This window comes from Suncus etruscus, chromosome 5 (genome assembly GCF_024139225.1).
Source record: "Suncus etruscus isolate mSunEtr1 chromosome 5, mSunEtr1.pri.cur, whole genome shotgun sequence".
Taxonomy (NCBI): domain Eukaryota; kingdom Metazoa; phylum Chordata; class Mammalia; order Eulipotyphla; family Soricidae; genus Suncus; species Suncus etruscus.
The window spans coordinates 129,119,452-129,136,596 of NC_064852.1; the positions used below are offsets into that span (position 1 = coordinate 129,119,452).

The 17,145-nt window shown below is 41.6% G+C and overlaps 1 protein-coding gene across 2 annotated transcripts in view; it reads right to left on the reverse strand.

Moving 5' to 3' along the window:
* The window catches only part of MFSD6 (major facilitator superfamily domain containing 6), a 56,226-nt gene extending 41,589 nt beyond the window's left edge, over nt 1-14,637 (reverse strand). For both annotated transcript variants that reach the window (XM_049773192.1, XM_049773193.1), the window contains exon 1: nt 13,033-14,637. In XM_049773192.1, the coding sequence (XP_049629149.1) occupies nt 13,033-14,597 (1,565 nt within the window). In that variant the 5' untranslated portion in view covers nt 14,598-14,637. The remainder of the gene's footprint in view (nt 1-13,032) is intronic.
* Nucleotides 14,638-17,145: the final 2,508 nt, after the last annotated feature.

A 17,145-nucleotide genomic window follows, 5' to 3' on the forward strand; every position in this document is an offset into this window, starting at 1 on the left:
TTATTGTATCTATCAATATGGGCTGCTATGTCACATACTCCAGTGTTTCCAGGGTTCTCAGTGCCCCAGGAGCCTCACACTTTGGACCTTGGAGACCTCAAATAATAGGATCATTAGGATCACAATGGGCCATTAGAATGGTACCAGGTGTCCGGCCTAATGTCTGTCTGCAGCGCAGGTGCTATACCTTCTAGCTGTACTTGGAGCCCCAAGCAGCTGTATTAAAAGAAGAATAGGGGCTGAAGGACATTTGCTTTGCATGCAGCCTGGGTTTAATCCCTGGAATCCCAAATGGTTTATGGAGCTTGCCAGGAGTAATTTCTGAGCACAGAGTAGGGTGTAGCCCCCGAACCAAAATAATTTTTTAATTAAAAAAAAAAAAGCAAAATTGTGTTCATGCAAACACCATACTCCTTCCACGTTATCTAAGAATAGCACTCTGTCTCTCAGCATCATTCTAAGACCCTCAGAGACTTCCAACATCTAGCACATTATAATCTCTGATAGTCCTTTCACATTCGGGCTCCCTGAGCTCTCAAGATGGATTCTCTTCAAGACTGGTCAACTTTCATTTGTAGAGAGAAAGCCTTCAGGCCACCCAAACTACCAACAGTTGCCTCTCCATTATATAGGAAACCTCATTCTACATTTTTAGGACAAGTACTTCTTAGGGGAATGGGGAGACACTGGGTAGCACTCAGGGCTTACCCCTGGCTCTTTGTGCAGACATCACTCCTGCAGGGGCTGGAGGGCCACTGGTGGTACCTAAGATCAAACCAGGGTAGGTCACATGCCAAGGTAAGTACTTTATCACCTGTACTAGTGCCCTTGGCTCCAAGACATGCACTATTCATGCACTTTACTAGAGAGAAATGTTTACATCTTGCTCCTCCCATCCCCATCTGAAAAATCATTTTCATCCGGACTGCCTTTGTCTATCTTATTACAGTCTTCATATACCCTCGGGGCTAGCAAAGTGCCCCCAAAGGAGCTTCAACAGTGGTAAAGAAGTGCAATACTAATGATGGCTACAAAACCACCTTGCGTTTGGTGAGTTTTTAACTCTCAGCATTGGCTCACTTAATCCTATTAAGATGACAATGGTTTGAACCTAATTAGCCTCCATTTTACAAAGAACTCCAGTCTCAACAATTAAATTGCTGGCTTATCAGACAGAGTCAGAATGTCAGTATGAGCTCTGTACTGCAAGCCAAATGTTTATGCATGCATCAAGCAGATAGGCACAACACCACAAAAACATTCCCTCTTTCATAGGAAACAAAAGAATGAAAAACAACAACAAAAAATACCAGGAAACAGGAGAGCTACCAGAGTGTCCAACTTTCCTACGAGGCAGATGGCTAAGCTCAAGGCTAAACCATCTCATTCTCCCTCCCCTTTCTCATTCTTGTAAATAGATTGACATGCCTGGTCAACTGCCCACAATGACCACTGAGGGCTGTGGCCAAGTCCTATTAGGGAGGATTCCTTACTATAAGCACAAGTCACTGCAGCCTACAGTGGCATGGGGGCACAGGTACAATGGCAGGAAGACAAATGCAGCTTAACAGCTCTTTCAGATAACATCTGAACATCCATCAATGTGCTGTCTTTCTCAAGGAAAGTAGACATTAGCAAAGTTATGGCTGTGGCTAGATTACTACTCACAGATGTCACTTTTAGCAGAGCAGAGAGGTTTACTACTCCAAAAATTAGAAGGGAATGTTGTCCTTCTAATCTGGAAAGCTTTTAAAGAAGTGAGCTTTTTACAAACATTTCTTTTCTAACAGGATCCTCAAAATAGTCTATAAAAATTACTTTACAATCAGCACATAGCTTCTTAAAGTTTTTGAATCATTTCTACTTATGCCACTGAAGAAAAATGTCTATAAATTACAGAAGAAAAAAAGATGATGATATATAAATTACAGAAACAAAAATTTTTAATGTAAATACAAAACTATCTCAAATTCTAATGTAAAGCACTAAATTCTAAATTTTAAAGCACTATATAGTAATAGACACATCTATATATGTATATATACATCTATTTAAAGAAATTCCTTCCTTCAAAAAGCAAGCATGTGTCTACAGAAGGCAATCATATTGATCCACCCTAAGCAGGCTTAAGCTTCAACTATTTCCCAATTTTAAAAGTACCCCCAAATGAAGAGAATGCATTGAGGTAGAACCAAGAAGGAAAATTCTGAATATTCTGGCAATTTCCCCTAAAAAAAATAAAACTGGGCTCTCCTATCTTCTTATCTTGCTTTCCCTTATTTTTAATATTCTGTCCAAAAAGCTAGGACTGGGGCCAGAGAGATAACCCAGCTGTAGAGCATTTGCCTTGCATGTGGCTGACTCCGGATAGACCTTGGTTTGGTTCCCGGCATCCCATATGGTCCCCCAAGCCAGGAGCAATTTTCGAGTAACCCCTGAGTGCTGCTGGGTGTGGTCCAGAAAAAAAAAATAAAACTAGGGCTAAAGTAAGTGTAAGGCACTATTTACCCAATACCCCAGATTTAAATATCTTTATATACATACAGATATGTCCATAAAAAATGACCTACCTTTATAAATGTGCCATTAAAAATCTTCAAAGATTGGGACTAAAGCAATAGCACAGCAGGTAAAGAGATTGCCTTGCACACCAGTTGATGCAGGTTCAATCCCCAGCATCCCATCTAGTCCCCCAGGACCGATTTCTGAGCAAAGTCACTTCTGAGTGTCATCAGATGTGAACCATAACCCCCCACAAAAAATCTGCAAAAATTGCTAGAATTTATCATTCTGAAACTTGCTTTTCCTTTCCCATCCTACCTTAGAAAAGTACTTCTTGAATCTCTGATCTGGTTCACCCCGCTCAACTTCTTCATTGCTACTGTATAACAATATCAGATTGAACAAACTCATTTCCCAGTGCTAGAGAGACTTTCTATTTTTCACCACTAACAGCTATACTAAGCAAATAAGCCTCCTTGGACACTTCGTTCTCCATGTCTGGAAACAGTTCTCGAGGCAGGTATAAATCTTAAAGTGAATTTTCTGACCATAAGAAATGTTTGACTTCAGCATCATGGTGGCTTGCTAGACAGTTCTCCACCATGGGTGTCTCAGTAATGAAATTGCAAAAGCTGCCTTAACTGCATTGGTGCATAGTTTGCTAACCAATGCCTGAGCCCACAAGAAGATTCAGGGGCATGTCCCATCATCAGAATTACAGTGCACACAGCAGTCCTGGTCCCTTTAACCTCACAGCCTTATTTTGCCCCAGCAACCGATGGTGGAAAAACAAAAACAAAATATATCATAGTCAAGGCCTCTGGTTCAAGTGTGCTGTCTTACAAAAAAAAAGGGTCTTTTGTTCCCAATTATGAATAGTTTAGTTATCAGTAATGCTATTATTAACAAGTCAGCCTGGTAGCTATTAAACAGCAATATATTCTTTACAAAAATGTTCTTTTTAAGAAATTTTTAAAAACCAAATTACTCCCTTTCAACTCTTCATCATAAATTCTTTTACTTTGAGACTCCACGAGCTTACAATAATGAGGATATACACTTTTGAGAAAATTTCTCCTAAAAAAATGGATACCAACATCTTTAAAGATAAAATGGAAAAGGAACATAAAAATAGATATCTACCCACATATAAATAATTACTAAAATTATAATGATTCTATATAACAGCTATTATAGAGGTGAAAGCTTAAACCAAGTCCAAAGATGCCTTAAATATACATATACAAATATATGTGAAATCTGCAGCCACCATAAATAGGGGGGGGCAAAAATAGCAATTTTTGAGATGGTGAAGAAGAACGTTGATTTGAAAAGCCCCAAGTCCCTAATTTTGAAGCCTTATTGACAAGTATACTTGTTCTTTTTGAGGGGGAGGTGTTGGGTTTTAGGGCCACACCTGGAGGTACTGAGGGGCTACTCCTGGCTCTGTGCTCAGAAATCACTCCTGGCAGGCTCGGGAGATCATATGGGATGCTAGGAATCAAACCCAGGTCAGCTGAATGCAAAGCAAATGCCCTACTACTGTGATATTGCTCTGGCTGAAAAGTACACCTGTGATGAGGTATTGTAACTCTATTTTTTTTTTAAATCAATTCAATGAGTTTTGCAATCATTTGCAGCATCTAAGAAGGGGGTAAAGTAATAAAAACAGTCATCTAAATTCCTCAGGTATACAAGTCAATGTTCCTAACAATTGTTAATAATTGTGTTTGTCTCATTTGGCCTCCCCTCCCCCCAAAAAAATCCCCTAAGAGGTAGTGTTACAGCAAAAGTGAAGGAGGCTGATGTGTCCATGTCTTTTTTCTTAGGTTCTGGGGCTACGCCCAGCTACTCTTAGGGCCTACTCCTGGCACAGCACTTAAGAAATCACTTCTGGTGGGGCTCTAAGGACCATATATGGTTCTGGGGATCAAAGGAACCTCCTTCTAGAACAAACAGTGGTTTCCTTCCTGTACTTTGTCTGCATCTCTTTGATCTTTATATGTTCCCTTCTTTTATTTCATTATAAAATAAATTTTTTGCTTTTTTTTTTTACATTTTTTATTTTACATTTTTAATTAATATATTTTTTTACTTTTTATTTTTTTTTATTTATGAAGACAAAGATGCAAAGAAAGAGGACAAAGTGAAGTGACAGTGGGAAGACAATCACCCATAAACAGAATTCTCAAAAGAAATCCCCTTGCTGACACCTTAATTCGGAATTTTTAACCAAAAAACATTAAAAAAAAAACAAAACATAAATGATAAATGATAAAACAAATTTTAAAATGCTGTGTCTTAAATCAATTTGTTGGGACCCAGAGAGGGTGCCTAGTTCTGGAACTGGTTGTTGGAGGTATGCTCAGAAAGGCATTTAGTCTTGGAGGCAGGCATAAATAGATTACACTCGCAGGGGTCTCAAACTCAATTTACCTGGGAGCCCAGGAGGCAAAGTCGGGGTGATCCTTGAGTGCAAAATCAGTAGTAAGCCTTGAACATTGGGGTGTGTGACCCAAACAACTAAAACAAAACAAAACAAAACAAAAAAAGATTCCACAAAATGTTGTAGGAGGGCCGCAAATGGCCCACGGGCCGTGAGTTTTAGACCCCTGGAACATGGGGTTTGAGACCCCTGGAACATGATTATTCTACATATGGGGACCAGAGTGATAGCATAGCAGTTAAGGCATTTACCATGCACCCGCTTGATCCACGTTTGATTCCCCGCATCCCATATGGTCTTCGAGCCTGCCAGGAGTGATTTCTGAGCACAGAGCCAGGAGTGACCCCTGAGCGCTACTGGGTGTGGCCCAAAACTAAAACAATTACTCTACGCCACATAAGATATTCTTGTGCATGTGTCTATAAAGCAAGACCACACTTTGGGATGGTCAGAAACCCATATACACAATTGTTCTTAAAGTCCCAAAATCCATTTATCTCCTTCCAGCATAAGAGTTTCTTGTTGGGCCGGAGCGGTGGCAGCACTAGAGGTAAAGTCTGCCTTACAAACAGTTCGATTCCCCCCCGGGGTCCCATATGATCCTCCGAAGCCAGTAGCAATTTCTGAGCACTTAGCCAGGAGTAACCCCCGAGTGTCAACAGGTGTGGCCCCCCCTCAAGAAAAGAGTTTCTTATTGATATTATCTATATTCATGATTACACCTGTCCTGCATTTGTCTTTCAGCTCTAACTTCTCCATTAAACTTTAGACAACTATGTTAGAAATTCTTATTTTGATGTCTAACTTCAAACAAAAACCAGAAAGCAAAAACTTCACACACACACACATAAAAGGAAAGAAAACCCTAAACTCTGAATTCAGTTTGTTCCCCCAATTCTGCCCCTTCCTGATTTTCCTATGATTTAATGGAACTACCATAGCCAAGATGGAAACACAGGGGAGGGAAAGTTTCCTTGCACATCCAAAATCATTCTATCCCTTTCAACTCATAATCCATATCCTTAAAGAGCCTCCTTACATTTCTGCTGCTAGTGCTCTAGTTCAAGTCTTGTTTGACTCTCACCTGGATGCTTTTAAGAACCTTTCCGGTGTGGTCCCCACTTATGAGTTACCCACTGCATTTCAAAGAATGCAGACCTCTCCTATGGGAAACATTGCTGTGGTTCCCTTCTGCTTTTGGGAATAGGGAAATAGGTGGGTGCACTAATTCTAGCACTCTTTGAACTTCAATCCCCTCTGTTCTTTCCCCGTGCAGCCCTGATTTCCATGAAACTGGAAACTTTAGACCTAAATAAGCACTTTTTTCACTCAACTGGATGAATATGCAGGAAAATATTTGCTCCTTTGGAGGATTACAACATAATTTTGAATTGATCATGACTTTACTCTAATTTTTTTATAAAAGCTATTTTAAGGACTAGAGAAATAAGACAGCTGGTAAGATACTTGCCTTGTATGCAGTCAACCCTGGTTCAATCCCCAGGACTGCATATTGTCCCCCAAGAACCCCTAGGACTGATCCCTGAGTTCAGAACTCAGAGTAGCCTACTAAGCACAGCTGGGTGTAGCCCAATTCTTTCCCCCTGCAAAACAAATAAATAGTCATTTTTGGGGGGGAGGGTCACACCCAGCAGTGCTCAGGGGTTACTCCTGGCTCTATACTCAGAAATCGCTCCTGGCAGTCTCGGGGTACCATATGGGATGCCGAAATTTAAACCACCATCCTTCTGCATGCAAGGAAAATGCCCTACCTCCATGCTATCTCTCCAGCCCTTCATTTTATAGGAAGAAACCAGTGTTTTTTGAGTAAAAACAAAAGACCAGGAATGTGTTCTATGGTCAAGTACATGATCTGCATAGAGGAATCCCTGGGTTCCATCCCCAGTCCCCTTAAAAAAAAATCAAAAGAAAAAAATATTAAAGGTTCACCATCTTTTTTATAGAGGTCACTTCTAGCAGAGCTTTACTGAAGGCTAGAAGATTGTACCAGGGCCACCACACCAGTAGTGCTCAAGGGGTGGTGTTTGAGGTGCCAAGAATGGAAATCTGGCCTTACACAAGCCAGGAACATGTTCTACCATCTGAGCTATCTTCCCAGTCCACTTTATTTTTTAATTAAAAGCCCAGAGTTTCTATTTCCATTCTAGTCTCTCTAAAGGCTGATGACAGATTGTTTTAGATAGTTCAAGATTGTATGTAAATCAGGAAATTCTCATTAGGTTCCCATCTGTGTCTTAATTTGGGGACTGGGGAATGGCAGCATCAGAGCAAAGAGGTGTCCTGAGTCAAGATAGTTGGGAAACAGGAGAGGCACTAGAGGTAAGGGACTGCAAAAGGGTTCTCTTGTCTTTTTTGTGGGGGGGCTTGAAGAGGGTCACACCCGGCAATACTCAGAGATTACTCCTAGCTCTGCTCTCAGTAATCGCTCCTGGTAGGCTTGGGGACCATATAGGGTGCTGAATCCCCAAGTCCATCCCAGGATGGCACCAGGCAAGGCAAACGCCCTACCACTGCTATCACTCTGGCCCCAACCTCTTGAGTCTTTAAGTTCAGAGCAGCACAGGCCTGCAAGGGAGAAAACCACCCAAAAGAGCAGCAGGGAGCAACCCCCAAAGCTGACACAAGATAAGAGATGAGCCAGAAAGAGAACAATGCATTCCAGGGTGATTTTTCTCATTCACTGTTTACTCTATTCTTCCATTTCCCATCTCCCTCTTCCTCTCCCTCCTGAACCTCTAAAGGGCTGGGTGGGGATCAACATTGGCTGCATTCTGGAACCAACTGGAGCAGCTATAAAAGATCTGATCTGATGTCTGGGCTAGACAGATAGCATAGCAGGTAGAGGCGCTTACTTTGCAAGCAGCCAACCCAGGTTCAATCCCCAGCATCTCATATGGTTCATGAACACTCCAAGAGTGATCCCTGAATGCAGAGCCAGGAGAAGACCTGAGCAATGTCAGGTGTGACCCAAAATAAGAATAAATAAAATGTTGGAAGTTTGGGTATGGTCCAGAGAGCACTGGTCTGTGTGACCCCTAAGTTCCTTTTTAAAGTTCTCCTGGTGGGGAGGATAAGCCATGAATCATAGCAGAACCTCATGGGGTCCAGGCCTGGAAAAGGCTAACTTCAGAACTCAGAGCTGGTCTCAGTGATAGAACTGGGGACCAGCAGATCCAAGGTTAATAAAAATGGCAGAACAGGGACCAAAGAGATAATGCAGTAGGTAGGGTTTTTGTCTTGCAAACACCTGACCTAGGTTTGAACCTTGACATCCCATATGGCCTTCTGCATACTAAATACCAGGAATGATTCTTGAGCAGAGTCAGGAGTCACCCCTGAGCAGCATCAGGTATGGGCTCCAAACCAAAATAAATAAACAAATTATGTTAATGGCCAAACAGATGCTGGAACCACAGCACAGAGAGAAAAGCATTTATTTGCCTTGCATGTGGCCACCGGGGTTTGATCCCCAGCATCCCAGATGGCCCCCTAAGCCTACCATGAGTAATTTCTGAAGGCAGAGCCAGAAACAATTCCTGAGCACTGCTGGGTGTGGCCAGAAAACAAATAAACAAAAGACCAATAAATAAAACCCACAGAATAAGGGTGAAGGGGAAATCTAAAGAGAAATGCAAACAGCATCTTCTCTAACCCTTTTAACAGCCAAATCTGATTGAGCCATGCTCTGTGGGCTGCCCAGGGATCATCCTGCATCACATCATTCTCTTTCACAGGGCTTGTCCTTCAATAACAGCATGTTAGCTGGAATCTTATTGGCTGGATTCCTCCCCTTACTCTGTTTACCACCCACACCATATATTTCTTTTCCCCCCAACTGACTGGCTAGCTTATTTGTATACCTAACTATGATTATGCCATAATTAATGATTAATACTATTTAATATATTACTCTTACCAGATATCATTTGCATGGCAAAATGTATTTCAGGACAAATTCATAAATTAAGCAGATTTCTGTGTGTCCTTTCAAATGTAACTAATGTCAAATAAAATAAGTGGATTATTATGGCTTACTAATTTGCTAATTATTAACTGACTTATTTTGATCACAATTCTACCCACAGCTGTTGATTTCTTCAGCAAGGTGAATGGATATGCCTTTAAGGTTCATTGATGTCTACTTAAACGTCAAGTTATCATCACTGCATATTAGCCTAAAAATAAATTGTTTTAAATTCCAAAGTCTTTTAGTCTGGAATAAAAAGAAATCTACTTTTTTGGAGGGTACATACCCAGTCATGCTCAGGGCTTTTTCCTGGCTCTGTGCTCAGGGATTACTCCTGGTGGTGCTTTGGGGGATCATATAAGATGACAAGGATCAAACCCAGGTCAGCCACATAATAGATAAGTGCCGTTATACACTGTATTACTGGTTTATGCCCAAGAAAAGTACTTTTTTTTTATAAATGTGAAATTAGGGGCCAGAGTGGTGGCACTAGAGGTAAGGCATCTGCTTGCAAACACTAGCCTAGGATGAACCATAGTTCAATCCCTCAGCGTCCCATATGGTTCTCCAAAGTCAGGAGCGATTTCTGAGTATACAGGAAGGAGTAACCCTTGAGTGTCAACAGGTGTGGCCCAGAAACAAAAACAAAAACAAAAAAAATGGGAAATTAAACATTATACTGTTTGTCTGAGAAATCTACTTTCTCAAGGACAAAATCCCAGGTCAAAACTTAGAGAACATTACTCTGTATGTGAATGGGTCATGTGACTGTACAAATGTACATGTTTACAGTATTTTTCGGCATATAAGACAACTTGAAACAAAAAAAAAAAAGTCAACCGAAAAATTGGGGGTTGTCTTATACGCCGAGTATATCCTGGAAAATGTTTCAATATGCCACTAAACGAAAATTGTCTGAATATTGCCACAAAACGAATTTTCCAACTCGATCCTGCACCAATCACTGCAAGGCTGCTCGGACCACCTCTCTAACTCAGCCAATCCAAGCAGGCTTTTTATGCATGCAAATTAGACAATGTTCTGGACCCGAATCTACACTGTCAAAAGCCTGCTCAGATTGGCCAGAGTCAGAGAGGAAGTCTATTACAGTATAACCTTTGAACCTTTGCTTGTTGTGATTGGCTCACTGTGGTACATGAGCACAGGAACACATGCAGCACATGCAGCACAGGAACGTTCTGTCTGATACTGCGAATATAGGCTTAAACCTTTGTTTTAACTGCAAAATTAGGAAGTCGTCTTATACGCCCAGTCGTCTTATTCGCCGGCAAATACGGTATACTGATATATACATTATTCCCTAAGAAAACTCTAGGCCCAAACTATAGAACTATGAATATACATCAGTGGTTTAAAATTAGGCCATTCTATTTGAAAAACATTTTTATAGTATTAATTTTTCTTTACTATACATCTATGTAAGGAATTTGTAGAAGAGTCCCTTTTGCCTACACAAGAATATTTATTTAGAATAAGGCAGTCACATAGTGGGGAGGGTTGGGCTATACCCAGCAGTATTCCTGACTCTGTGCTAGTGATTACTCCTAGTGCTGTTTGGGTGACTAAGAGTGGTTGAGGACCCTAAACCGTGTCATCACATACAAAATAAGCACGAGGTAAGTCCCTGTAGTATGTCTTTGGTCCAGTCACAGCACATAAAAACATATACACATATATGTAAGGACCACAGATAAATCCCTTCCTCTGATTCTATGAGATAGCATAAAACTATACCTGAAAAGAAAATTTCTCCTCTCTAAGGATATAATCTCTGACTGTTATCACTACACTTTTACTTTATTGATTTAGTTTTTAGGCCACACTCTGTGATGCTTTTGGCTTACTCTTGATACTAAGCAAAGAAGTCACTCCTGGTCGCACTTGGGAACCACAGGGGGTGCTGAGAATTGAACCTGGTCAGATGAATGCAAAGCAAGTATCGTACCAGATGTACTCTCTCTGGCTCTATCTCTATACTTTTCAACTCTCAAATTCCAACTTCTACTGCCAGACTGGACTCCCCAAATCTCCACCAGGAAAAATTTGTCCATTCTACCTGACTATCAGAGCCTCATCTCACCACAGCTATAGAGCAGTTTTTGAGGTAGTTAATATATCTGAATTGACAGAATTAAAAATCAAAAGAGGTAAACGACCACAGATTGATGGAATCATAGCAAGCTCTTGGGAGCAAGAATGTGACCACAATAACCTTCTTCTTCCAAAACACCATTAAGCAAGAAGAGGAAGTTCCTTTTTGTTAGACATAAAACCAGAAAATTAAGGTTAAGTGAGTTGTAGGTTTTTAAATAAATAACTCATTACTCCTAAAAGAAGGGTAAGTTTGTGTAATTATTAAAATTAGTAGTGAACCAGGAAGAATTTTAACATGAAAATATATACCTCAGACAAAAGACAAAGGGAGGAAAGAAACTTTTCTTAGCATGTAAGAACCTAACAATTCCGTTGGAAATAGAATCAATACGCCTACCCTGAACTGAATCAACATTCAATTAATGCTACTGGCTGATTAAATACAGACATCTAGGAACTCCACTCACTGGAAAAACTTGACTGGATATGTTTCTGGAAATAAATGACTCTGATTTAAAGAGGCTATTAACTAAGATGAGGTTGCCTTTGTTTACAGGAGCTGAAGAGAAGCATCTAATTCATCACAGCTATCCCACAGACACATCACCTAGGCCTAGTCTAGGGGATGGGACTTTCCCAGTTCTTCACAGAAGATTCTTTGCACAGAATGTGCCTTAGTACATCAGAATCTGACCTGAGTCTCACTTTAAATCGTGAGTGAAAACCAAAAGACCTTGAGAAAGAACTTCCTACTCAAGAAAAAAAAATCACAATTATTGGGGGGTGTTGTTTTTCTGGAGGGAGAAGATAATGATTATAGGTTGAAATTTTTTAAATTAGAGAATATTGCAAGGGATATGGCTAAGTGGTAGAGCACTTACTTGCCTTGCATTTATGAAGCAGTAAATTTGACCTTGCACAAGAAAAACAAATGAAAACCAAATTTAAAAAATATTCCCTGCAGTTAGAAGCAAAATTAAAGAAAAAAGAATCAGTGTTTTTAAAAATAGTATGTGTCTGTTTTCTCATCTTATTTTTTTCATTGAAACAGCAAATTTGGGGCCAGAGAGATAGCATAACAAGTAAGATAATTTCTTGTATGTGGCTGAACCAGGTTCAATGTCCAGCACCAAAAATAGACCATTAAGTCCTTTTAGAAGAGATCCCTAAGCAAAGAGTCTGGAGTAAACTGGTCACATCCAACAGTGGGCCCACACCAAAGTCAAAGCAAAACCAAAGAAAAAAGCTACCATATAGACAGAAGTGGCTGCTTTATTTTAGTTCCAGCCATTTCAAATTTCAGAGACTGATGGGTTTTGAGGTAAGAATGCTCAAGAGTAAGGACCTGTTGGAACCACTTCAGACAGGCACTGCATTTGGTGATAAACACATACAGAAACAGAACGTTTATAGTTTCTTACATGAAGCAAAGATTTTGTATGCCTTATGTCTTATTAACATGAAATAATTTATGTAAGATTCTGCTCTATGTAACATCATGAATTTTGGATTATGGTGGTTCACATCAAAACCTAATTAAATAGAATGACATTGTCACACACTATATATTAAAAAATCAATCTATGTCGGCAAGTGACAGAGAATTACCAATGACCAAAAAAAAAATGACTCCAACTAAACCTTTCCTCATAAATGGCTGAGAAGACCAGGCCCTTCAGGCTCCATGGACTAACACTGATGTAGTCCTACATCTGACAACACTCACTGGCTATGTCTTTCTGTGCACAAAAAGGAAATGGTGTCTAGAGTGTTTACTCGAGATAACTCAACTAAGCTTCGCTCCTCCCTTCCTCCTGTTTCTATTTTAAAGACGAGCATAGAAAGACTTCCTCTGTCCTGCCCAGTCGGTCTCTCCCACCAACACAATGGAAAATTTTCTAGAACATGCTGGAAGAATCTGTTTGCAAACCATAAGGTGGGGGTGGGTACAGAGCGGCAACAATTATAAGCAGGCTCTTACCTGATGTGGCCAATCAATTCAATAAGCTTGTGACTGAAAAAATAAGCCGTCAACTCAGACACGTGACTCAGCACAGAACAGACCCCAAAGAGGGTGGTGGTTCCATTCAGGTCCTCTAGATGCCAATAGAGAAAGGTGAAGACAAAGCCATAGCCAAAGCCCATGAACCAGGCCACAAACAGCACCGAGCCATACTGCACACTGCAAAGCAGTCGGATCAAGTCCCAGAAGTTGAAGGCCTGCGAGTGGCTCGTCGTCGTGGTTGGGGTCTCCTCAGAGGACTCGGTGGAGCTGTTCCTCTCCACCTGTGGGATCTCCACCTCCTTCCCTTTGCTGTCATTATTGTTGAAGTGGTTGTAGCGGAACCGGAACTGGGTGGCTACAATCAAGGCCATGGTCATGAGCACGCCAAAGACGATGAAGACAATCTGGTAGTTTCGGTATTCAGGGGGCTTGCACCCCTTTCCATCGATGAACACCTCTATGTGGGTGTAGTCAATGCCAATGCCCACAGACAGCATGGCCAGACCCCAGCCCAGAGAACCCCACATGCGCTGGAGTCCATAGCGGTCACGGTGTTTGCCCAAGTACTGAAGTGTGACAGTGTCCACAATGGTGACAGAAGAGGCGCTGAAAAACTCCCCTATTATGACAACCACCAAGATCACCAGGAATATAGCTTCGACCTCTTGCTGATCATACACCAATGTGACCTGGTCAGAAGGTATTGGTTTAGTGGTAGTGACGACAGCCGTGGTGGTCAGCCTGGTCAAATTTCCTGTGTGGGCAGAGGTTACCGTGCTGGGGTTCAAGGTCAAGTCCATCATGGTGCTGGTGACTTCCTCTGTGGGAGGCCACAGGGTGGGGGTGGGAGTCTTGTTTGACATGAGGGAAGAGAAGGTAGTGACTGTGATATTGGGCTCTGTGCTATCCAACAGGACTGACCAGTTGGAGGGCAGCGGGTTCCTTCTCTCCCGTTTCCTCTGGCTGGTGGTCATGGAAGGGGTCACGGAAGCATTTGTTGGCAGGGTGGTCAGTGAGTGACTTGCATTTGTTGGGTGAGCCGTTGGGATCGTCTTTGGTACACATCTCAAAGTGGCAGGTTTGACAAATCCGATGCCCAGGTTGAACAACACCCAACACAAGAGGGAGAAGAGGAGGACAATTTTGCCTTTTCTAAAACGGTCCGCAACTACCCCCCAAAAGGGGGCACTGCAAAATTCAATGAAGTATCGGATTCCTACCAGCAGTCCACTCTGGCTGGGGGACATCCCCAGTTGTTTATAATACACAGGCAAAAGTGGGTAAAGGGAGCCATAGGCAGAGTAAAAGAAAAAATAAAATACCTTGGATATGAGCAGGTCATTATTTATTTTAACACAGTGCTTCTCTATCCAATCTATCTCCTCATCAGGGATAGCAGCTGTCTCTGTGGAGGAGGGCGTTTCATTGGCAGGCGGCTCTTGATCCCGGGCAAGGCCATTAAAGGGATCAGCCAGCACATATTTTCTCTTCTGCTCTTCTTCGTCATCAGTTAAGATGGCAACTTTATCATCTGCCGCCATGGCTTGGCTCCACCATCAGCAAGTTGATTACCTTCAAAATGGTGATACTGATCTGTAAGACAAAATGTAAAAGAAGTGCTTAGTAACTCAATACCATTTAAACAGAGAGCTTCAGGGTGTAGGAAGGGGTTAAGACAGCTATGAAATAACAACAGTACAAGGACTTTCTCACCTTTAAGTCATACAATCCTGATAAAGAAAAATCACTTTAAAAAAAGTCAAGAACTCTTTGTAACCACAGATAGATAATGTCAAAAAATCAAGTACTCTTTGTTATGATGGATAGCTACTAATCATGGGCTGCTAGTACAGGTTCACTCTTTCCATTGATCCCTAGGAACAGTCCAAATGAGAAGGATGATGTCTAAACCAAAACCGGATATAAAAAAATACAACTAATTGCAATGCCTTGGTCTTACCACTCTATGGCACAGCAGGCAGTCTGGAAATGTTTAACAGTGAAAGTAACTAAAATAGTTGTTTCTAAAGAAATGAAAATATTTCTTGACTACAACCATAAAATTAATAAGAAGGAACAACTGCACATTTGCAACAGGACTTGATGACAATAGTCATGACAAACATACTCTGGTAAGCATTACATTTGGTCTTGCTCCAGATGTGTTTGTTTTTGTTTTTGTTTGTTTGAGTACCCAGTGGTACTCAAAAGTTATTCTGGCTCTGTGCTCAGTAATCACTGACAGTGGCAAGAAATCACTCCTGGCAGGCTCAGGAGACCTTATGGATATTGCCATGTGCAAGGTTCTATGTGCTGTGCTATTGCTTTGACCTCCTCCAGTTGTGTTGTTAAATTGGATTTCCATTAGGAAGGAAGGAAGGAAGGAAGGAAGGAAGGAAGGAAGGAAGGAAGGAAGGAAGGAAGGAAGGAAGGAAGGAAGGAAGGAAGGAAGGAAGGAAGGAGGGAGGGAGGGAGGGAGGGAGGGAGGGAGGGAGGGAGGGAGGGAGGGAGGGAAGGAGGGAGGGAGGGAGGGAGGGAGGGGGAGGGGGGAGGGAAGGAAGGAGGGAGGGAGGGAGGAAGGGAGGAAGAAAGAGAGAAAGAAAGAAAGAGAGAAAGAAAGAAAGAAAGAAAGAAAGAAAGAAAGAAAAGAAGAAAAGAAAGAAAAGAAAGAAAGAAAGAAAGAAAGAAAAAAGAGAAAGAAAGAAAGAAAGAAAGAAAGAAAAAAGAAAGAAAGAAAGAAAAAAAAAAAGAAAAAAGAAAGAAAGAAGAAAGAAAGAAAGTAGAGAAAGAGAAAAAGAAAGAAAGAAAAGGAAGGAAGGGAGAAAAATAAAGAGAAAAGGAAGAGAAAGGAAGAAATAAAGAGAAAGAGAGAAGAAAGAGAAAGTGAAAGGAAAGAAAGGAAAGAAAAAAGAAAGAGAAAGAAAGAAGGAAGAAAAGTAGGTGGCATTTACTGTGCTCCGGCAGGGCCACATACCATTTAAAGACCTGTGTGTGCACTAATCCATATTCATTGCAATGTCCTTATCGTTGACTCCATTAAGGGATGAAAAACGTGAGCAGACCTTTTTAAATCCATCAATTCACTGAACTAGTGAAGGTCATTGAACTAAATGTATTTCAACTCATACCACATTAAAATACCACACGAAAAATGTTGTGGCCTCTCTCCTACCATCAGTGGCCAAGAGAGGAGTCCGATTAGCAGCCCCTGATGTCCTGATCATGGGCACCTGAAGTCCACCAACAGATATGGTGTCATTCAAGGTCAGTGAGGTACTGGGCTGTTGATTCCTGCCATCGTGCAGTAATAACCACAGCAGAGTCAGGTAGAGACCACATGGTCAAGTCTGGATGCCCAATCTAGCTTGTGAGTAATAGCACCCAGGCTTTCCCCCCTCTGGTGTCAGAGAAGCCCTTTAGCAGCTCCTAGCAGTAACAAAGCTCCTCCCTTTGCTGGTGGAGTAGCAGAGGCCAAGTGGGGAGCAGCTGAAAGGCACCCCTGCCTCTCACTGCAGCCTGTTCTACAGGAAGGCCCAGTTGAAAGCCAGAAAGGATGCCCATGAATACTTCACAGGCCAAGCAGACTTTCACCCATTAGTGTCAACAGGGTCTAGGTAGGAAGCCTGGACTTCACCACCTTCTAGAAGTAATGAGGCAGCATCTGATTCCCTTGCCAGACCAGAGTCAGAAATCTAGCTTAAAATCAGAAGAATTAACTAAGATTCAGAACCTCCTAATTCCCCAAATGTCAAAGTTTCCATTGAAACTAATACATTAAGGGCTGGAGAAATAGACCAATGGGTAGGGTGTTTCCCTTGAATGTGGCCAACCTAGTTTAATCCCCAGCATTCCATATGGCCCCTCTAGCCTGCCAGGAATGATTTCCTGAACACAGAGCCAGGAGTCATCCCCCAGCACTGTTGAATGAGGCCCCAAAACAAAACAAACAAACACACAAACAAAAAAAAGCACAGGACCAGGGAGATGGTACAGGAATAAGGAGCCACTTGACTTGCATGCCGCCAACCCTGGTTAGGGCATAGGCATCACATAAGGTCGTCAAAGAACCTCCAAGTGTGATCCCTGAGC